At 39.6% G+C, this 23,328-nt stretch overlaps 1 protein-coding gene across 2 annotated transcripts in view; it reads right to left on the bottom strand.

The window, feature by feature from the left end:
* Positions 1-23,328, bottom strand: part of gnas (GNAS complex locus) — a 311,904-nt gene that overhangs the window by 178,537 nt on the left and 110,039 nt on the right. The window contains exons 1-4 of one of the 2 annotated variants that reach the window (XM_060836270.1): positions 12,860-13,497; positions 11,543-11,615; positions 9,634-9,688; positions 8,559-8,678 (exon numbers count right to left, since the gene is read on the bottom strand). In XM_060836270.1, coding sequence (XP_060692253.1) covers positions 8,559-8,678; positions 9,634-9,688; positions 11,543-11,615; positions 12,860-13,004 — 393 coding nt within the window. In that variant the 5' untranslated portion in view covers positions 13,005-13,497. Of the gene's footprint in view, positions 1-8,558; positions 8,679-9,633; positions 9,689-11,542; positions 11,616-12,859; positions 13,498-23,328 lie in introns of those variants that run through there. The other variant, XM_060836269.1, reaches the window with a different exon arrangement.

Here is a 23,328-nt window from a genome sequence, read left to right as displayed (position 1 = left end):
TAAAGCAGCTGAAAAGCATTGGGTCAAATCCATTACCCTGCTGTTGGAGGAGCTGTTGTGGTGCAGTGGTTAATGTTCCTACCTTTGAGCTAGCTGGGTTCAAATCCCACCAGCTTGAGAGGCATGTAAAAGTCATCTCTAATCTGGTCGATTAGAAATTACCTATCCTGCTGTTGGGTTCTTGAGGCACAGTAGTAGTGTCTTTAGCTCTGAGCCAAAAGTTCAAGTCCCAACTTCTTCAGAGGTGTCCTAACATGTTCAAGCAGGTTGATTAAAGAAAACGTTTTTGTTTAGAAAGTGCTTGTGACACAGATGTAGTGTCTCTGTCTTTGAACCTGGGCCTCCAGGCTCACATCCCACTTGGTCCAGAGGTATGACATAACATCATAACAGACTGATTAGAAAATATGCTTTGATGTCTGGCTCATCCATTTCAGTTTCTGGTCAACACAAACTGCCAGGATGCTTATGGTTGGGAATTCAGTGACGACAAAGCTGTTGATCATCATCAGGTGATAGTTACATTCTCTTGTTGGAGATGGTCATTATATGGCACTTGCATCATGTCAATGGTACTTGGTAATTAGCCAAAGTCTGAATGCTGTCCAAGTCTTCATGAAGCAGTCCAAGTCAATGTACAGCATCTGATAAGTCATGTACGGTGCTGAACATTGCACAACCAGCAATAAACATTCCCACTTCTGACCTTCTGTTGATGAAGCAAATGCTGTTGTATAGGACACTACCTATGTGATGTCCCAGATGATGACTCACCTTAAACAAACACCATCAACTGCCCCCCTCTAGTTTGAGAGAGAGTTTTCATCTCACTATTTCCACTGATTTTAATTTTCCTGGATGCCATACTCAGTCAAATGCTGCCTTGAAGGCAAAGGCAGTCCATCAATTCATTTTATGTTCAGTTTTTTTGATCACATTCGGACCAAGGCTGTTACTAGTTCTAGAAGCAAGTGAACAGGGAACAAGCTATTGTTAAGTATGTGCAATTTGATAACACTGTCAATTACATATTTCATTCATTTCCTGATGAGGCAGTGACTAACTAGATTGGATTGGTCTTTGTCATTCTGCAGACAAGATATAACCCAACAACCAAGATTGCCAGTGTTTTTAATTAAACTGGAATAGCTTGATGAAGGACATAGCCAGTGCTGAAACAAATTTTCAGTGTCACAGATGGATTCTGGGGTGGCACGGTGGCACAGTGGTTAGCACTGCTGCCTCACAGCACCAGAGACCCGGGTTCAATTCCCGACTCAGGCGACTGACTGTGTGGAGTTTGCACATTCTCCCCGTGTCTGCGTGGGTTTCCTCCGGCTGCTCCGGTTTCCTTCCACAGTCCAAAGATGTGCGGGTCAGGTGAATTGGCCAGGATAAATTGTCCGTAGTGTTAGGTAAGGGGTAAATGTAGGGGTATGGGTGGGTTGCGCTTCGCCGGGTCGGTGTGGACTTGTTGGACCGAAGGGCCTGTTTCCACACTGCAAGTAATCTAATCTAATCTCATCAGGATAAATGGTCTTTGTCGTTTCAGCTATTTCTTGCTGACACACGGAATGAAAGAAATTAGTTGAAGATTGAGAATCTCACCGTCACAATGCCAAAGAGGCCAGAGATGAATCACTCACTCAACTCTTCTGGTTGAAACTGATTGCAAACATTCAATCTAGTCTTATCAGCGGATACTACCACCATTTAAGATGAAGCATTTTGTTTTTATTTTTGTGTCTGTTGATATCCTCTTGCTATTATTCCACATTGCCACTATTCCTAAGTTTCTCTACTGTCTTTAGGAGCAGTACAAACTACAAACATTTTCATTGCTCACTTAGTTTCACCTTCCAACAAATTGATTTAACCTTAAGATATCCTTCCCTAGAGACTGGCAAACTCAAATCTCTAAAATTCTTGCATTCTAATTAAAATTTCAATCAACTTGAGAATTCAACATAAAGCCTTGCTAACAAAATACTCAGGAGTACTCACTAACTCAAAACTCCTCACACCTCTTAGCTCTATAATACATAGATACTGCAATGTGCAAAACTACAAAATAACATGAATTAGAACTTACAAAATTCACCAATATGGTTGACGATGGTATTAAGTCAACAGGCAGAGAATTTTCAATATGTAACAGCTCCCATTAAATTTATTGTTAGTAATTGCACAGTGAACAAAAGTGAATGCAAAGTATCCAAGCAACTATTCTATAGCAGTTTCAACAGCTTTCCATAATTTAACTTCAAGAACTGGATGGGAAATCTGATTGAGTGATTTACTAACCAGATTTCACAGGGATTACAGACTGTGTCACATAATAAATGATACTAACAGGAAAAATTACAATCATTTAATGTGTTTATGGGTGAGTACTAAAAAAAGTCTGAACATCTTTTACAAATATTAGGACACAACAATACAATGCTGAAATGAAGATCCTAATATTTGTGTATCCTTCCTCCTCCAAACAAACACCAGTCTCACCTTTCCAAATATTTAGGCAAATGCTTTGATCAATTTCTTTTCATGGATTGTTTCCATAGCAAGAAATATTTTGAATTTGAAACAAATGGACTCAAAAAAGGCATAACATGCTGATCATAGGAATAATAAGTAATACACAGTACAGTTAAACTGGATTTTCTCCTTTTGATTCTGCAAAGTTTGCCTTGCAGGCAAATAAGACAAATATAAATTTAAACTAGCAATTAAAGTGTTTGCATCAGCTAAACTAAAAATAATATACAGTAACTAGTACCAAAGCAACTTCTGTGGATTCAACCTGGTGACCATTTGAATTGAGTTACATTGTGCACAGTAACATTTTATAAACTTTGCAACATATAACTGTCAACTAAACTGTATATCTACTTCTGTCAGAGTTCATGAACTACTTGTGACAGAAGTGCAATTCCAGCACATAACTTATGTTAGCTGACCAATTCCAGTGACAGTCACTGCACTAAAATCTACACAGACACTACCTAAATGTTCTGCAGCACGTTTATCTAAATAGAGGGAAATAATATGGCATTTCTTTTTCAAAATCGTAAGTTAAATACCATCTTGTCAATATTTTCATATTTTTAAAAATGATTCAGTAAATTACAACCTCAAATATGCCCCCATTAACATGTCCAAGCCTTGCTAAAATTGCATTTCAACTCAAAAATGAACTACTTTTTGTGAGTTCCTTGCACAAACCACTTCTTGTGCTTGCTATTCAATCCTCAAAAATTTCTGCAGTCAATCATTAAATGTAACATTTACTCATTTGAACGTGCAATAACAAAATGCCCAATCTTTTATCTGATCTATTAAAGTTGCAACAACCTGCTAGCCACCCACCCATTTCTGCAGTTTACAAAGCATTTACAAAATGTGTGCATGAACAGAGTTTTAAAATTTAAATACATTTGGAATCAAGTCAGCCCACTCTTCATTTAACACATTAACAGCAAGGCCTTGAATTGGGCAGTTCTGAAAATGCTGTTAAATCCAAGATTGGATATTACCCAGCAACAAATGTGTAGTAACACTAATTCTCGCCTCAACATTATAGTACAAAAACAAGTAATCCAGGTTAAAATTATATAGGGAATAAAATCCACTTCCAAAATATCCTCATTAATGCAATAATGTCTGAACTCCTTCACTATTTGGAACAAAATCAGAAGATAAAACCAATACTAACAGAATTTTATGAGTTGCTACATAATTTGTGGGCAAGACAAAAGGAGTACTGAACAAATTATAATATTCAAGGATCCAGGAAATATTTGAACCTGATTATAATAAAATACAAAGAAATACTTTAAAGTAGAATGGAACTTTGAAATAAGTTGTATTTGCAATAAGAGTGATTTGCATTGCAAGACTTGGTTTGGCTGCAGTTACATAGGAACAATAGAGATTCCAGTAGGTGATTTATGAGCATTTAAAGGAAAATATATGAATTTGCAATACTGCACTTCTGGTCTCCAAAACTGTAATAATTTACATTTATTTCTGGCCTGTGGAAGAAAGGGAAAGGATCTCAAATGAAGATGTTAATGTTGAAAAATCGAACATCTTCCGCTTTAGGTATCAGGTGTAATCAAGCACTACCACACCTTTTAATGATATTCAAAAACTCTTACCATAACAAAGAAATTAGGATTTGGACAAATTCAAATGATTGTAAAAGATTAAAACTGATGAGTGAAACATGCATGTGGTTACTTCTCATTTGTCCTAAACTTTTATTACATTATACAAAGTTGGAACAAGCAGTCATTTTCTCACTGGTCCAAGACATACATGACCCCTATGCAGCTGCTTTGTCGCCATGGTCTTGTCCATACCCTAGTGGCAATGAGATTGGGACATGTGATATGTGTTCCAGCCTATCAGTCAAGATACTGATATCTCACTGAACTATTTTAGTTTAATTCCAACCTCATCTGACTTTTTTTGTTTAAAAAAAAATTGGGTACTGCCATTCTCCACTTGAAAATCGTGCTAATTTCTGTCTCAAATCAAAATAGGTAAGCCTCAATTCACATTCTTGAAGTGGTACGGATTCAAGTATCACCTGTTTCAGGAATACGTAGTAACATTTTTGAACACGTTGATTAGAAGATATTACCACACAGTTAATGTATCATTTCTAATTTTTCTTGAAGCATTAAGATATGCTAAATTATGGGTATTATGAGATGCACCCAAATAGGATAAAATTGCCAAAATGTATTTTATTTAAAATCCTTAATTGGTTGAAAATACTTAATTTTTCTGCACCTAAAAGTCCTTATTCAGAGAACAAAAAGAATAGCTTGGTGTCCCTACCAGTGGAGGTTGCATCGAATTCAAAAATGTATTGCTGGCCAGAAAACTACATGCATGCACAAGATATGAGCAAAATGTTTGGTATAGAATGTGTCACTGTTTAAAAGGTCTCACTCAATTTTGCACAACTTCATAATGACACCAAATTAAGAGCAAACGCAATAAAAATATCACATGTATACCCCAGCATAGTTAATGCTCTGCATGATGCTCCATAAAACATACAAAGCCATTGGCTCTCCATTCCAAAATGATAAGTTCAAATCATCGTTTGGTAGCTCGACTCAAAACATACATTTTTAGAACATTTAATAGCTGCTTTCCACATTGCTAAATAACCACAAAGCAGCATGCAAATATGAAAATTCATCACCCGTTTTACAACATAAAAATCATACCAATCGTTCAATGCCAGTCACTGAGGAATCCGTTATCAGAGTAAAAAATTAAATCCAGACAGAAATGAGGCAAGCTGACAAATTCTCATGCACAATTTAATCCACGTACTTTTGAAAAAGCACTGTTAAAACTTTACAAGCTGAAAAATGGTCGCAGTTTCACAACAATAGCAACAAAATGGTCTATACTGCAAAGCATCCCATTCCCATTTGCTTTTTAGAAAGAAATACATAAGATTTTGCATGTACAAATATCCTGCAAATCACTGGAGTGTAAATTTTGCCAAAAAATTAGATTTGATAAAGGCCCCTCATTGCTACCCCAGAACAATTACAAAATTGTTACCTCAAGTCATAACCTAAAACATGCTTTTTAATGTAACTGTCACCCAAAAATGGATCCATAAAGTACCTCATCTGAGTTTGCCAGCAGAGCTCTGGAAATTAACTCCAGAAATCCAGTAATTAAACAACTTCCAATTCACAAGGTGCCACATAAAAGATTACTCAAAGAGCTAATCTTCCGAGTGATATACTAGTATAGAAAGAGAAATGGCATAAAGGGAACCAAAAGCAGAATAAATGGGTCATTCTCAGTTTGGCAAACCAACTACAGGAATGCCACAAGGATCAGAGCTGGAGTTTCAAATATTTACAATCTATATTAATGACTTGGATAAAGGAACAGACTATAGTGCGGCCACATTTGCAGATAGTACAAGGATAGACAGGAAAACAAGTTGCAAGGAATATACAAAGATTCTGCAAAAAAATTCTCAGCGCAGGTTAAATGAGCAGGCCAAACATTTGTAGATACAGTAGTGTGAAGTTGTCTTGAGCAAGAAGAGCGAAAAGTAGATTATTTAAATGGAGCAGCTATACAATGTAACATTACATAGGTAACCCAAGTGTCCTCAAATATAAATCAAAGTTACTATGGGGTACAAGCAATTAGGAAAACATGGAATTTGACTTGTGGTGTAAAGGGGATGAAGCAAAAAAGTAGGAAAGTCCTACTGTACACCTGTACAGTGCACTGGTAAAACAACATCTCCAGTGCCGGGTTTCAGTTCAAAGAAGGTTTGCTAGGCTGATCCCTAGGTTGTCTTATGATAAAAGCAGCTTGGATTTAAGAGGTTATTGAAAGAGATGTTGTTGAAATATAAGATTCAAAGGAGCTTTGTCAAATTAGATAGTGAGACAATGTTTCCTAACATGGAGAAAGCAAGAACTACGAGGGACAATTTGAAAATAGCAAGTCTCCCATTCAAATGTTATTAGGAGGAATTTCTTCTTGTGGAGATGGCTTGTCTATGGAATTCACATCCTGACAGCAACAGAGCTGCATCATCTGATATATTCAAAACGGAGAGTCGCAGATTTACAAAGGAGTCAAAGTTTACAGAGTTTTTGCAGTAAGTGGAGTCATGGGGGAACAAGCAGATCAGCCATGAATGGTAAAAGGCAGCTCAATGGGCCAAAACGTCCAATCCTATGGCTATTTATATTCTTATGACCAGAGAGAATACAGCTATGTACTCTTGCAACAAAATCTGCAGATGCAATTCCAGGTTTCACCCAGAGAATTATCCCATCAAAAAGCTCCAAGCAAGTTCTGGTTTCTACCTTCTTTACTAAAAAGCTTTTTACATGATTCCGAAACAAATACAAATAAAGCTGGACCAAAGTCATGTGAAATTTTTAAGTGCTGACTTCAAACAAGTACCCAATTAGAATAAATGATAATCCATTTGAAGCAACTTTACATTGAAATACCCCATATCGAAAGACGAATACAGGTAGTAATCCCTGACAGATAAGCATTTAGAGTCATAGAGATGTACAGCATGGAAACAGACCCTTCAGTCCAACCTATCCATGCCGACCAGATATCCCAACCCAATCTAGTCCCACCTGCCAGCACCCAGTCCATATCCCTCCAAATCCTTCCTATTCATATACCCATCCAAATGTCTCTTAAAAATTGCAATTGTACCAGCTTCCACCATATCCTCTGGCAGCTCATTCCATACACGTACCACCCTCTGCATGAAAAAGTTGCCCCTTAGGTCTCTTTTATATCTTTCCACTCTCACCCTAAACCTATGCCCTTTAGTTCTGGACTCCCTGACCCCAGGGAAAAGACTTTGTCTATTTATCCTATCCATGTCCCTCATAATTTTGTAAACCTCTATAAGGTCAACCCTCAGCCTCCCACGCTCCTGGGAAAACAGCCACAGCCTGTCAGCCTCCCCCTATAGCTCAAATTCTCCAACCCTGGCAACATCCTTGTAAATCTTTTCTGAACCCTTTCAAGTTTCACAATATCTTTGATAGGAAGGAGACCAGAATTGCAAGCAATATTTCAACAGTGGCCTTACCAATGTCCTGTACAGCCGCAACATGACCTCCCAACTCCTGTACTCAATACTCTGACCAATAAAGGAAAGCATACCAAATGCCTTCTTCACCATCCTATCTACCTGCGACTCCACTTTCAAGGAGTTATGAACCTGCACTCCAAGGTCTCTTTGTTCAGCAACACTCCCTAGGACCTGACCATCAAGTGTATAAGTCCTGCTAAGATTTGCTTTCATTCATGAAAATAATGTTAGGCTGGAGACCAGCAAACACAATAGCAGAGATAATACAAAAATAAATAAATCATCCTTAATCCAAGTGTCAGATGCATTACAGAAAACTCATTTCACACTGCATCCTCTGCTTAGGATGAGTGAATCCAGACAACCAGATCCTCACTTTGGAGAAGAGGGCTTCAGTTTATTTCACCTTCAATTGTCTCCTGAATAGGTTTGATGGGCCCTGATGCAATTGTAAAAATTCACACTAGTGTGGGTATTAAACAAATAGCATAACACTAAGTTTTCACTACTTTAACAGCATTCAGAAAGCATATATGAAGGTTCAAGGAGTTTGCAAAATTGGTGATGTTACAGTGAACTATATTGGTCAAGAAATCTCATTAAAGCCATCTAAAATGCCATTATTTTAACAAGCAGCACCATTAACAATCAATCATTCTCAATTTAGCATGAAACAATTTCCTCTTCATTCCAAAACTTCAACCGATCAATAGAAAAATGCTGTCTTTCAACAAGACATATTTGCAAGGTCAGGATATCACGAGGACCAGCCACACCCAAACCTAACAAGCTCCATCCATAAAAGCAAACTGAGGTTCAATGTTACTTCACTGAAACCTAAAACTCAAAAGTAGATTGCAACTCAGTTAAAATACAAATTAAGTTCTAATATTTATGCAGTTTCCTGGAGACATCATAAGTCACTTACCTGTGTAAATTCGAAGTTTTTCTGATTCGCTAAGTTTAGAATGTACTCCAATCGAAATTGATTCTCTGGATTGGCTAATGGGACTGGTGGTACCAACGTATGCATTGCGCCCACTATTGTCTACAATCAAATGAAAACAACAATTCAGGGTCAATCATTTAGATCACTGTCCCCTTCTTTTCCAATCCCCAACCCATCTGGCTTACGCACTGAACATTACGTTCTGATCAATTTTCTAGCCTCAGTGATAAGAGCATAGAACAATACATCGAACAATACAGCACAGAACAGGCGCTTCTGCCCTTAATGTTGCACTGACCTGTGAACTAATCTAAGCCCATCCCCCTACACTATCCCAGCATCATCCAAGTGCTTATCCAAGGATTGTTTAAATCCCTCTAACGTGCCTGAGTTAACTATAGAACATAGAACAATGATGCTGTTTATTATTCAAGAAATGACAGGGTAATTTTTCACTGGCATGGGCAGCTAGCTATGCAACAACAGAATTCAAATAAGAGTTTGGGTGATCCTGTTTATGTTAATCACCTTTTTCAACATGAATAGGGATCACATGCAGAAAAATTTGTGCCTCAACTATACTGATTCCTTAGCTCAGGGACATGAATTCAAGTATCATACCAACTTCTGTCAACTCAAACCAATATTAACTTAGCTTACACTGGTGATAAAACCTGGGACATGCCAAAGATCAGATTAACTGAGTCAATTCTCTAGCATGAGCTCCAAAGGTTGCAAAACAGAGCACGATATTAACTTCAATGATGTGACTGATGCAAGAGCTACAAAATTAAGATTTCTTGCTCTCCAATCTAACAGCCAATACTCAACAAGTGAGCAAAACTACAATAGATAGTACTGACAGACGTGGAGGAGGCAGAATGCGAGTCACTCCAACCAATTCTTATTTGATCAGTTGTAAGAGTGGAGAGCATTACATCATGATGGGTTCTACGTATTGTGAAGTTTTAAGTCAGAACTACGAAAAACAAATAACCAGAATAATACTTAATTATGCAGCAGCCAACTTGATAAAGATGAAAGTAGTGCTTACCTCTATAGCTTCTTTAATATTATTTTTAATGTCTTGAATTTTCCGTTTTTTCTCACTATTGGAGAAATATTGAATAAAATATTCAAATATTACAGTAGCAATTAAAAGAATTTACCCACTCAAATACAGTTTAGGTTTTTTGCAATTTTTTTCTCCAATGTCAAAGAACATGGACAGCATGGTGGCTCAACCGTCAGCACTGCTGCCTTAATTCCCAGGTTCAATTCCAGCCTCGGGTGACTACCTGTGTGGAGTTTGCACATCCTCCCATTTCTGCTCTGGCTTCCACCCACAATCCAAAGTAGTGCAGGTTAGGTGGACTGACTATGCTAGATTGTCCACAGCATCTAGGGATGTGCAGGCTTAGTGGCCGAGCCATGGGAAATGCAGGGTTACAGGGACAGGACAGTGGTGTGGGTCTGGGTGGGAAGGTCTTCAAGCGGATCAGTATAGACTTGACAGGCTGAATATCCTACTTCCTGCAAGGATTCGATGACTGAAATCTAAACCATTTTTTAACCTCCAGCAAAAGTGGCAAGAGTTTACATTTCACATCCATACTTTAGGTGCAGTATAGTTCTGGATTTGGGAGTCTCACATTACTTCACAGTAAAAAGAGTACTGTCAAACACTGGTTTAACCGTGCAAAGCATTATCCTAATGTGGTCTCAAATTTAATTAAATACAATGGGAATTTGTGCTGTGTAAAATGTCTAAAATTAAATCACCGGGAATATCATAACCTACACATAACTCTCTGCTGAGCGTAAAGTTTAAATTCTAGCCAGATAACTACTAATCTGAGACAATAGTTGCAGTCTAAATACAGTATAAAAAGCAACACCGCAAATAAGTTTCAGATGAAAGCACATTTCTCACTAGTTAACCTGTTTGCTTTTGAGGAAAAAGTTAGTTAATCCACTTGTCATGTTTCCTTAGAGAAACCCAGATTTCCAAAGAATTCTCACTTAAGGTGCTAGCCAGTAAAATACAAAAGCACAACCAGATTTTTCAGGGATGTGGTTTCTATTAACAAACCAAAAATGAGCAGAATAGTAATAACTAAATTGGAAGATGCCGATTTGCAGTATAAGCAGTTGATTAAAATTAGTGCATACCTTCAAACTAAACAAACTTGTATTTAAATAGCACCTTTAACATACTAACATCCCAAGTTGCTTCACCAAAGTGTTACAAAGCAAAATTTAACACAGCATGAAATAAAAAGACACCAGCACAAATGATACATTGCTTGACCAAAGAGATAGTCATTAAGAAATAAAGCTTGCATATCCAATCTTGAAAATCTCAGAAGGAAACAAGAGATTGTGCATAGATGTTGGGCATTTGACACTGAAATTTCCACTTGTGGTCCAGCTGACCACTGTCTTCACCAAGATTTTAACTTTGAATGCATTTAATATTGCAAGCAAATACATTTTCAGTGCATGCAGCTCAAACGCAAATATGTAACATTTTTATGAAATGCACACACATGAAACACTATGCTATTCACTACCCAATGAGTAGTGAGCCTCTAAGTGAAAAAGTACTTTGCTGTGCAAATTACCTGCTTCCAATTCTAGTTATGAGAAATGAATTCAATCTCATTTGTATACAAGCTTCCGCTACATAAAGAAGATAAGCTTAAAAGCAGAACAGATAATCACACAAAAAGGCGAGCAAAAATAAAGTATATTTATGTCTAAGATTAGTGAGTTGAAATATGTTTAACACAGGCAGCCATATTGGAGAAACAGGGGGCCATGGCAGGAGGCGGACTGCAGCAGAGAAACCAAAACCAACAGAAAAATTAAAAGAAACAATAAGGCAAACCCAGCTCAGCCGCAAGAAATAAGGAAACTATGCAGGCTTCACAGGAAACCTTAAAAACAATATAGCCACTTACTCGGCATGAAATCCATTGACGTGTAAAATTCGCATCTGCTTGACGATAGTGCTTTTACCGGATTCACCAGCTCCTGCAATAACGAAATGCGATTTTTGAATCAAATAATTCTCAACTCAAGAGCACACACTCCTGTTTAGACCCATAGTAAAAGGGCCTGAGTTCTTTCTTTCTCCAAAATTCTCAAAACAGTAAATTAATAAAAACATTTCACTCAATTTGTCCACTTTCTCGGTGTTTCTTACATAAGATTAATTTCTAATTACAGGATCCTCTCCCCTTTCCCTTCAAAAAACAACTTCAGGACCCACCTATCGTTTTAGCAGCAGTTAATAAAATCTGATGTTCCCTCACCCTCCCCTACAGTTTACACCATTTTAAGTAACAAAAACAGGCTTCAAAAATACTCAAAAAAGTGTCAGCATGCCTGACATTTGCAACCTTCGAGTAAATAAATATGTATTATCTCACTTGGACCCATTTTATATGAAAACCCATTTCCAGCAACAACCGGCCTCCATGTTTATTCAGTTAGCAACAGGCCTTCCACCTCCTCAAACCCTCCATTCAAAAAAGCAACACACATCTCAAAAACAAATAACGCGACGCATTTACTGCTTCAGGAGAGAAACATCCAGAATTTGAAGGACCCACACGGGCAATAACAAAAAAAAAGTCCCTTCCAACGACGACAACAGAAACCCTCCATGTTGTATTATTTTTATATACACATACACAGAAGCTCAAGCCCAGGGACCTGCAACGTTTATTTGGGGGGGAAAAAACATATTCCCACCGTCACAGGTCTCTCTACTCGAGGTGTTTGAATTGAAAAGATTGGTTTTATTGTTGAAAAGCGAAAAGAATGTGGTTTGGGGGGGGGGGGGGGGTTTATAAATACAATTCCCAACAAATAAATCATTTCATTCACACCCACATCAGGCCCTCCTCTGCCCCAAGCTCAGAAGCCTTTCTTCCCCCCCCCACCACCCCCCAAACCAAATGGCCTGTCAGTGCTGCGGCTTCTAGATGGTTCTGCAGCCGGCGAGGCATTCTTCCCCTTGGAGAGGAAGGGGGGGGGGGGGGTGGGAGTGGGGTGGCAGGGATAATCGGTTTTTTAACCCCCCAACCCCCATCTCAATCTCCCCCAACTCCACCCACCGGGAGGGATTTCTAACTCACCCCCCACCATCCCGGGAGGGGGCTCTCCTCCCCAGGCTGGGGGGTTCCAGTACCCCCCGGGGAGGGGTCTCTCCTCCCCAGGCCCGGAGGTTCCACTCTCTTTCCCCCCCCCCCCCAAGTGAGCCCGGCACATACCCAGCAGCAGCAGCCGGTGTGTCGCCCGGTAGATCTGCTTGTCCTTCTGCAGCTGCTTCTCGATTTTCTTGTTGGCCTCGCGCTGCGCCTTCTCCTCGTTCCGCTGATCCTCGGTCTTGCTGTTCCCCAAGCACCCCATGGTCATCCGAGAGACGAGCGGCCAGCAGCAACCGCCGGGCCCCCCGCCGCACAGCCACCCCTTCAGCGCCGGGGCAACACACACCGAGGTAACCGGGGAGGGAGGGAGGGGACGGGGACCGGGGGAAGGAAGTGGGTGGGTGGAAGAGTGTGTGTGTGTGTGTGTGTTTGTGGGAGGGAGGCAAGAGAGCGAAGGCCGGGCCTCCCTCTCCCGTCAGCCGCTAGGCCCCGGCCCCCGGCTTCTTGTCAGGCCGCGAGGGTGGCCCCGAAACCCTGGGGGCAACTCTTTTTTTTAATCTCTATGGTGGAGCGGAGGGGAGGGGGGTGAAAAAAAGACCCTCACCCTGACCCCCTGTAGTCACCGCCCAAATAATAAAAAGATGGAGGAGCCCAGACAGGGTGAAAATTATAAATGGATAATCCCGCTCGGCCTCCAGTCGGATCCAAGGCCCGCTCGGTTTCCGTCGCTGTCGACACTCCTCTTCCTCTCCTCTCCTCTCCACCCCACCCCACCCCCGCTGCCCCTGCCCCTGCCCCAGGGAGGCCGGTGGACGAGTTGGCGGCTACAGGCTGGGCTCGGCCGCGGGAGAGCGGGGCTTCCTCTGTCGCCGAGGGATGGGCATATACCGGGGAGCCGGCTCTGTCTGAGTCCCTCCTCCTCCCTGGGCTGGGCAGGGCACGGCCGGGATGGGATGGGCTAGGCTAGGCAGGCCCGGCGACACACTCAGTTCGGGGAGGCAAAAATATATATTTTTATATTTATTTATATATCCTTTCAGCAGCTCCTTCCTTCCCTTTTTAATGACTCGGGATTGTTTGTGGGGTTTTTTCCCCCCCTTTTGGTCTTTGCTCCTCTACCCGGGAATTTAAAGCAGAATCGATATTGCGAAGGTGAGAAATGGAGGCGGCGCCGGCTCTTCTCGCTGTGTTTAATTTCTCTCTCCCTCTTCCTTCTGTTGATGTGCTCCTCTCCTTGCCCCGGTGTAAATGTCCTCTTGCTGGTTTTCTCTTAATTTTTTCTCTCTCCCCCGGGTGGATTCAGGTTCCTTTTTTTCCTCTTCCTCTGTCCCTCCCCACAGAATAAGGTTAGTTTCCCCCACCACTCGGGGTAAGCCAGATTTCCTTTTTGGGTTGGCTTTCCAGGGTGTGCGGCTTCTGCTTTTATTTGCCCAGCGATGGTTTTCTTGCTTTTTCTCCCCGGGTGTAAATCCTGCCCCTTTTGGCTGGCAGTCTGGTTTGTGGTAAACACAAGCCCAAGTCTTCTGCATATATTCTTTTTTTATATAAAAAAAAGAGCTGCGACTCTTCTCGTCGCCAGGTATGTCAAGCTTTCTTTACAAAGTAGTTGTTGAATATTTCTACATATATTTATCTTATGACACGGAGCAATCCTGCCTACTGCTGCATCTGTAGAGAAGCGGAAAGAAGCACAGAGAGAGAGAGAGAGAGAGACACACACACACACACAGTGAAACGGGTGGGGCAAACAGCAAACTGTACCATGGGTACCTTCACTCTCACATGATAACATAGCGTCACCACGCTGTATGCCGAGGCGCCCTCTTTAAACATTCAGACAAGGGGATCAACGCAAGCACTATATGTAATTAAGGAAACCCAAAATCCAATAAATACTACAATGTTGTGCTTCAGGGACAACACTTTTAATATTCTTCCACTCCAATCTGCATTTTCACTGAACAATGTCTTATTTCTAGTCCAGGGATCCTTTGACTCCGAGTAAAAAATGAGGTCTGCAGATGCTGGAGATCACAGCTGCAAATGTGTTGCTGGTCAAAGCACAGCAGGCCAGGCAGCATCTCAGGAATAGAGAATTCGACGTTTCGAGCATAAGCCCTTTGACTCCTGTCCAGATTGAGGTTTGCCATGATACCACTCAAGCATACCTGTAAGCTACAGCATACTTGTCTGTATTTGCAAAATTGCTAATATATTTAGTCAAATTTTCATCTTTTGAGTCAGAGATATACAGCACAAAAGCAGATGCTTCAGTCCAACTCTTCCACGCCAATCAAATCTCCTAACCTAATCTAGACCCATTTGCCTGCATTTGGCCCATATCCCTTTAAACCCTTCCTATTCATACACACAGCCAGATGCCTTTTAAATGTTGCAATTGTGCCAGTTTCCACCACTTCCTCTGGCAGTTCATTCCATACATGCACCACCCTCTGAAAAGTTGCCCCTTAGGTCTCTTTTATATCTTTTCCCTCCTCATCCTAAATCTATGCCTGCTACTTCTGGACCCCCCCCCCCCCCCCCCCGTCAGGGGAAAATACCCTAATCATGTCCCTCATGACCTTATAAATGTCTAAGGTCACTCCTTAGCCTTGACACTCCAGAGAAAACAGCCCCAGCCTGATCTATACTTTTGTGGCTGATGCTATTTTGAAGATTAGTACGCCGAAAGTTTGTCACTACAAAAGTACCTCCACACTGTTTGAAAACCAGTTTTATTCAATTAATTTGCATCAATGTAAAAAGAAAATTGTGCATTGCATGTTTTGTTATTTATACATAGAAAATCGTAAACTGACATTCAGTAACTGGGCACAAAGCACAAACCAAGGAAAAATAAGATCAGCCAACATTTAAAAACCTACATAATATATATGTGAATCAGATTGATGAAGCCTGAGTAATGCCACAGCTGAGTCCAATTCTCCTCTCACCAAAAGCACTGAATATTCAGTGAGTGTGTCGTGGCACAGTGTCCCTATCTCTGAGCAAGGAGGCCTAGGTTCAAGTCCCACCTGCATCTCTCAATATGCTAATTTAGAAAACAAAGTAAGGTTTGACTGAGCTCAGTTTCCTGTTTTAAAAGAAAAAAAACTGAATACAGATTAGAATAGGAATCCTGATTTATTTTAACCATCTAGTTCTAGCAGAGAATATCAAATAATACATTTCTGACCAAGATCAGCAAAGTCGATATCAATTATGAAATCTCAGTACAAATATTCTTGGAAAAACTGTGCATTTTAGTATTATTAATGTGGAAATGGCTAACAGGTTTAGAGGATGAGGGTCTGTGAGTTATAAATCTCCAGAATTAGCTTGTCAATTTACACAACTCTATTGTTTGCCTTGTATTAACAGCATTTCAGCATTAGCCTCAATTATTTTGAAGAAACTGTTAGATTTTGATTATAATGCTTCTATGCTTTGATGACTTTACCCGTTATGACTTTCCCCTTTTATTTAATACAATAAGTTACCACCAGTAATTAATAGCACAATATAATTTTAAAAATGTGATAATTTATCAGCTTTACATGAACAATCTCCCCAGAAGAGGTACAATTTAAACTCTGTCTCATTCTTAAGCAAATTATTTTTAGAGACTTTCATCTAAAATTTAACCTTAATATGGTCTCTTCTATCTAGATCCAATCTTCTTCCCCTCTCTTTATTTCTATGTTTTACCTGATACTACTAACTTCTATCAGTTATTCTGTTGGTTCTCTCTCAACTTTTAAATCTTGTTGGTTGAGGAGATAAACTGACAGCTTATATTATTCACTAATGTTGAGATGCTGTTATCTTCAAGCAGTTTTAGCACTTCCATCAGGTTAAGGTACATGTCTAAATGAAGCTGAATGGCGCGGGCCATCTGCAAGATGTCCCAGTCCAGCAGGATGCTACCTGTGTATGGCTCAGCGAACTGCTTTCTCTCATTAATCCATTGAAAACTTCAGATGTGAAAATATCTGCCAGTCAGATCTCTACCCTCCACAAAACACTGAAACCACTCTCAAAGTCACAAATTACGTTTTTGTGACCATAAACTGTCTCTTTTCATTCTTCTTGAATTGTCTGCAGCCTTAGGTATGCTTGACCACACCATCCGCCTTCAAATGTGTCTCTATTTTGTCCAGTTTGGGTAAACGGTCATCACTGGTGCCATTCTTGTCTGTTTGATTGTAGCAGAGAATCACTTGCAATGTTTTTTTTCCTGATCCCAAACCTTTAACTCGGGTGATCCTCAAGGAACAATCTTTGGAGGGTCTCCTATTTCTCATCTACATGCTGACCCTTGGTGACATTTTGCAATGGGACAGCATTATTTTTCATTAGTGAAGTTGTCACTGTCCAGTTCTACTTCACTATCTCTACCATTGCTAAATTATCAGATGCCCTAACTGATAGCCAAAACGTAATGAGCAGAACATACACATAGAACATTACAGCGCAGTACAGGCCCTTCGGCCCTCGATGTTGCGCCGCCCTGTCATACTAATCTGAATCTCATCCCACCTACACTATTCCATGTACGTCAATTTGCCTGTCCAATGATGACTTAAATGCACTTAAACTTGGCGAATCTACTACCGTTGCAGGCAAAGCATTCCATACCCTTACTACTCTCTGAGTAAAGAAACTACCCCTGACATCTGTCTTATACCTATCTCCCCTCAATTTAAAGTTGTGTCCCCTTGTGTTTGCTGTCCCCATACTTGGAAAAAGGCTCTCCCTGTCCACCCTATCTAACCCTCTGATTATCTTGTATGTTTCCATTAAGTCACCTCTCAACCTCCTTCTCTCTAACAAGAACAGCCTCAAGGCCCTCAGCCTTTCCTCTTAAGACATTCTTTCCATACCAGGCAACATCCGAGTAAATTTCCTCTGCACCCTTTCTAAAGCTTCCACATCTTTCTTATAATGCGGTGACCAGAACTGTACACAATACTCCAAGTGTGGCCGTACCAGAGCTTTGTACAGCTGCAGCATAATCTCCTGGTTCCGGAACTCAATCCCTCTATTAATAAAGGCCAAGACACTGTATGCCTTCTTAACAACCCTGTCAATCTGAGTGGCAACTTTCAGGGATCTGTGTACATGGACACCGAGATCTTTCTGCTCATCTGCACTCCCAAGAATCTTACCATTAGCCCAGTACTTTGCATTCCGACTACTCCTCCAAAGAATATCACCTCACACTTGTCCACATAAAACTCCATTTGCCAGCTCTGCAACCAATCTATGTCTCTCTGCAACCTACTACATCCTTCATCACTATCCACAACTCCACCGACCTTAGTGTCATCCGCAAATTTACTAACTCGCCCTTCTAAGCCCTCATCCATGTCAGTTATAAAAATGGCAAACAGCAGTGGACCCAACACCGACCCTTGTGGTATGCCGCTAATAACCGGACACCAAATGAACATGTTCCATCAACTACAACCCTCTGTTTTCTTTCAGCAAGCCAATTACTGATCCAAACTGAAATTACCTTCAATTAAATACTTGGAAGACTGAAGCCATTATTTTTGTCCCTGCTACAAACTTTGTTTCCTTGCTACCAACTTGATCCTTCTCCAAGGCACATTTTCTGATGAGACTCTCATTCATGCCTTTCTTACATACAAGCTATCCCACTGTACTCCTGGCTACTTTCTCACTTCCTATCTTCCTTAAACTTGAGGTCAACTAAAACGCTATTGTCAGTGTCTTAATGCCATTCTCAAATCATTCCTGTGCTCACTGGTTCCCATTCAAGCAACATCTTGATTTTAGAACACCCATTTTGATTTTCAAATCCCTCCATGGTTTTGCTCTCCCTTTCTCTGCAAACTGAGGCGGTGTTTGGTATGCTTGCATTCATTGGTCAGAGTATTGAGTATAGGAGTTGGATGTCATGTTGCAGCTGTATCGAACATTGAGTACTTTGAGTACTGTGCACAATTCTGGTTGCCTTTCTATAAAGGAGGATGTTGTTAAATTTGAGAGGGTGCAGAAAAGATTTACAAGGGTATTGCTGGCATTGGAGGGTTTGAGTTATAGGGAGAGGCAGATTAGGCTGGGGGCTTTTTCCATGGATTAATGGATGCTGAAGTGTGACCTTCTAGAGGTTCAAAATCACAAAGGGCATGGATAGAGTTAATAGCCAAGGTCTTTTTCCTAGGATTGGGGTAGTCCAAAAGTCAAGGACGTAGGTTTAAAGTGAGAGGGGAAAGATTTAAAAAGGACCTAAGGGGTGGTGAATGTATGGAACCAGCTGCCAAAAGAAGTGGTGGAGATGGGTACAATATTTTAAAAAGGTATCTGGGTGGATATACGAATAGGAAGGGTTTAGAAGAATATGCGGCAAATGCTGGCAAAGGGGACTACGTATGGTTGGAGTGGACAAATTGGACCAAAGGGTCTGTTTCTGTGCTGAATGACTTAGCGACTCTATATCTGAGCTTCTCTAATTCTGATTTCCTGCAAATGCCAAATTTCAAAAACTTCAACATTTGTAACCACGCAATCACAACTGTCTCAGTTCAAAGCTCTGAAAACTCTCTTTATAACTCTCACAATCTAACACTATTCTCACTTCTCTGCTTTGAGACACTCCTTAAAACTTACCGTTTTGATGAAATGTTTGGTCATCCGACCTAATATCTCCTTATGTGGATTAGTGTCAGTGTCCGTGTCAGTGTCCACATCAGTGTCAGTCTTGCTTTTGTAATGCTTCTGTGAAGTGCCTTGGGGTATTCTACTACATTAAAGGCACTAATAAAAGTTGTTGTTATCACTAACTTCTCTTTTAATCTTCATTGAATAAGTTACGGAAAGCCGATTATGTTTTGAACTTTTAATGTTGCAATTAGCAGCAGTATTTGAGATTCTAAAAACACCTTCAAATATTATTTACCAAACTGTCATCCAGCACATTGTCACCTAAAATACATTCTAGCACATTCTTAGTATGACCTGACACACACTAACTATCCATTTGCAAATGAAAGAAAAAAATTTAAATGTCCAACATCCTTGTTAGACTCTGACTGCAATGCTGGAATTTGGGTATCAAAAATGACTTAGTCACACTGGATAACTCTTCAAATAAGAGGGCAAGACTTGAAATATTGAAACATCAAAATTGGCTTTATCAAAAAATCCAGTTTAGATAATTTCAGGCAGAATATTCATGTGAATAATAATAGATTTAAATATTGTATAGCAATTTTTTTATTAAGAGGACAAAATAGTAGGTTTACATTCAAATGGTTTGATTGAGAAGTAGTTCCTTGTAAAAGTATTTGCACCTTACGAAGTAATATCAATGATTTCCCAAAAACAAAGGAGCTTCCAGCACTAATCAACTTTTATTTTGGTAATTTTATCTCCAGTATGATTAAATAAATATTTTTGGATACTTTTTTGGAATCAAATATATTGTACAAGACAGCTAAAAACTGATTCAGGTATTGAAAAAAAGTTGTTTTTGTTACTTTTTGATCAAAAACATTTCCCAAGCACTCAATTAGTTAATCAGACTGAATTACTGCAGTCGCACATTCTCCATTAAAATGTAAATCAGCATCTGGTCAAGAGCTCTTTTTGTTTATTTTTTTTCCCTCTGATATGTCTATCAGCCATCAAACACCAGTACAACTACCTTTCCAACAAGTTACAATGTTATAAAAATACTTGCTCATATTCTGAACTGAAACAGTAAACATAAGAGAATTGAAAACTGTCACTAAATATAATGCACCCAAGTGTTTCTCCATTTGTGAATTTTAAAATCTACATTTTAGGGAAATATTTCTGAAGATTGGTTGCTGATAATTGTATCCACTGGGCTCTGTTATTATCCTTGCCAGTTTTTTTTTTAAATGCAATCTTTCATGAATGTTAAAGTTGAAATTTAATGGAATCAATCAGCTTTCAACACCTAGCAAGTCAGTGCACTTCAAGGTATAAAATGTGAATCATTACAATTTTGCACTTATTTTGTTTAGACATTATTCTTTATTTTACTGATAGAGTATCATTGGAATGAATGCTATAATTGTATTTTCTTATAGAACAAACTAAGCTTTCAAATAAGTTATTTATTTAGTTTGCAAGTGTCCTGTAACTAACATGAACATGCAAATCACTCAAGTCCTCTGTAAAGAATATCATTGATTTTAAGAGAAAGAGATAGACAAACAAAAATATATTTTTGATGAATCCTCTGCAATGCGTGAACTCAAAACTTATTTGTCCAAGCCCTTTACCTCTACTAACCACATATAAGGATGTTCCCCAATTTACTTTGACTTTTTTGGGAAAGCTGAAGACAACCAAACTCGTGAAATTTTTCCTGACTCTACCAAAGGAAAGGAAGACAAATTCCAGTATCTCAATCAAGTATTATAATTCATATTATCAACAAAACCAAACTATACTGCAGAATTTTAGTCTCATTCCAAAGTAGATATTTATCTTTCTATAATTTGAAAAAGGCAGCACAATGTCACTTAAGACAAGATGCTTTTAAGTATCAGAGTAACCTTATCAAGGAAATGGTTGAACAAGAATTTGATCTGGTAGAAAGATTGAGTTGAAAATGAGTTTAAACAAAAATTATATTCATTCTCTGAAATTACAATAAAAATGGTGACAATGGAAAACCAAAACAAATACCAATAACGTGTGACAGTTTGCACCAATGTATCATAGATTTATAGAGGTCAGAATATCATACACATTCGAATATCATACACATCATACACACTTTTTAAGATGTTCTGAGGTTTAATTACCCTTTCAAGCAATGCATTCCAGAACCACCATCCTCATGGTGAAAAGTTTTTTTCCTCAAATCCCCTCCAATTCTCCTGTCTTGAATTTTAAAATCCTGCCCCTCCTTCAACTCAGGGGACATTTGCTCTCTATTCATCCCTCATAATCTTGTACTTCTCTACAAGGTCCCCCTAATCTTCTCTGCTCCAAAGAAAAGCAGGGAGAAAGTGAGGAAGCCTGAAGAAGGGCTTATGCCTGAAACGTTGATTCCCCTGCTCCTTGGATGCTGCCTGGCCTGCTGTGTTTTTCCAGCATATTTTTCAACTCCAAAGAAAAGCAGCCAAGTTTATCAGACATCTTGGTGAAATGCTCCATCCCAGGCATCATTGTGGTGAATCTCCTCTGCACCCCATCCAGTGCAATCACATCCTTCCTCTAGTGCAGTGACCAGAACTGCAGTATTCCAGCAATGGCCTAACCAAAGTTCTATACAGCTCCAACATAACCTTATTGCTCTTATAATATACCCATCCACTCTAGAGTTTATATATATTACCATAAAGAGCAATCTCACTTGGTCAAAATAGAAATAACTTGGTCAAGGCATCCAAAAATAAATATCAACTATCAACTTACTTTTGTAACAAGTCAAACTTTAAAAAGTAAGTCAGAGATTTTAGGATGCTTTATTAAATTTGCTGATCATAATAATATGATCCACGCTGCAAAGGCCATTTCCAAGTTAATGCCGGATCAGTTTTATTAGTATGATTTTATGCGGTGGTCTGGTTTAAGTAGGCCATTGCAGAGGCAATTTTGAGTTAACTAGTTCTAAATCTGGAGTCACATGCAGACCAGACTAGGTAAGTACTGTTTGTTTTCTTCTCTGACTAATGTTGTGAACCAGGCAGCTACGATTGGTAATCTGGTAATTTCACAGTCAACATTGTTGAAACTGGTCTTTTGATCTCGACTTTATATGTGATTAAGTGAATTTAAATTTGGTTTTGAAATACATCGCCAACACATTAACCCAGGTCTCTGAAATACTAGTTGACAAACAACACTGCAACATTGCCATAGGATAAGCTTCGAGGAGAAAGTGAGGTCTGCAGATGCGGGAGATCAGAGCTGAAAATGTGTTGCTGGAAAAGCACAGCAGGTCAGGGAGCATCCAAAGAACAGGAAATTCGACGTTTCGGGCATAAGCCCTTCATCAGGAAGGGCTTTCCTGAAGAAGGGCTTATGCCCGAAACATCGAATTTCCTGTTCCTTGGATGCTGCCTGACCTGCTGTGCTTTTCCAGCAACACACTTTCAGCATAGGATAAGCTTCATTTGTTGTGAAAAGTGCCCTTCTCCATATCTCTCCTCTTCACCACTACCGATAACCTAGGCTTTACACTTTCAATTACCTCCTCAAACACTTGAGTTTTACCTCCTTCCTTCCTTAGGACCTCTCTAAATATATTTGTCACAGAAGAGGACTTTTCTCAATCCTCTCCTTTGGATTTAACATCTGTTATTTTTCTTCTAATATGTACAGCACCATGGGACATTTCTCTACTTGAAAAACATAAATGTGAATTGCAGTCTTTTTTTTAAAAATGGGGCTGTATCATTGGCCTTAGTATTCCTGGGCTAAAGGAAAAGTTTGGCAAAGTCCCTCCTCTTGATGATTATTTGTTGTTCCCAGTGGGAATTTTGTATGTATAAAGCTTCAGAATTAGATTGGGCCTGGTTATGATACTCTCTCCAGTCATCAGATGTCAGTGGATATTTGGAGGCTGTCCATGGAAAAACTTT

The sequence above is a fragment of the Hemiscyllium ocellatum genome, chromosome 15 (assembly GCF_020745735.1).
Source record: "Hemiscyllium ocellatum isolate sHemOce1 chromosome 15, sHemOce1.pat.X.cur, whole genome shotgun sequence".
In the NCBI taxonomy this organism is placed as follows: domain Eukaryota; kingdom Metazoa; phylum Chordata; class Chondrichthyes; order Orectolobiformes; family Hemiscylliidae; genus Hemiscyllium; species Hemiscyllium ocellatum.
The sequence above is the reverse complement of the archived record's forward strand: the minus strand, read 5'-3'. Positions and strand labels throughout refer to the sequence as shown.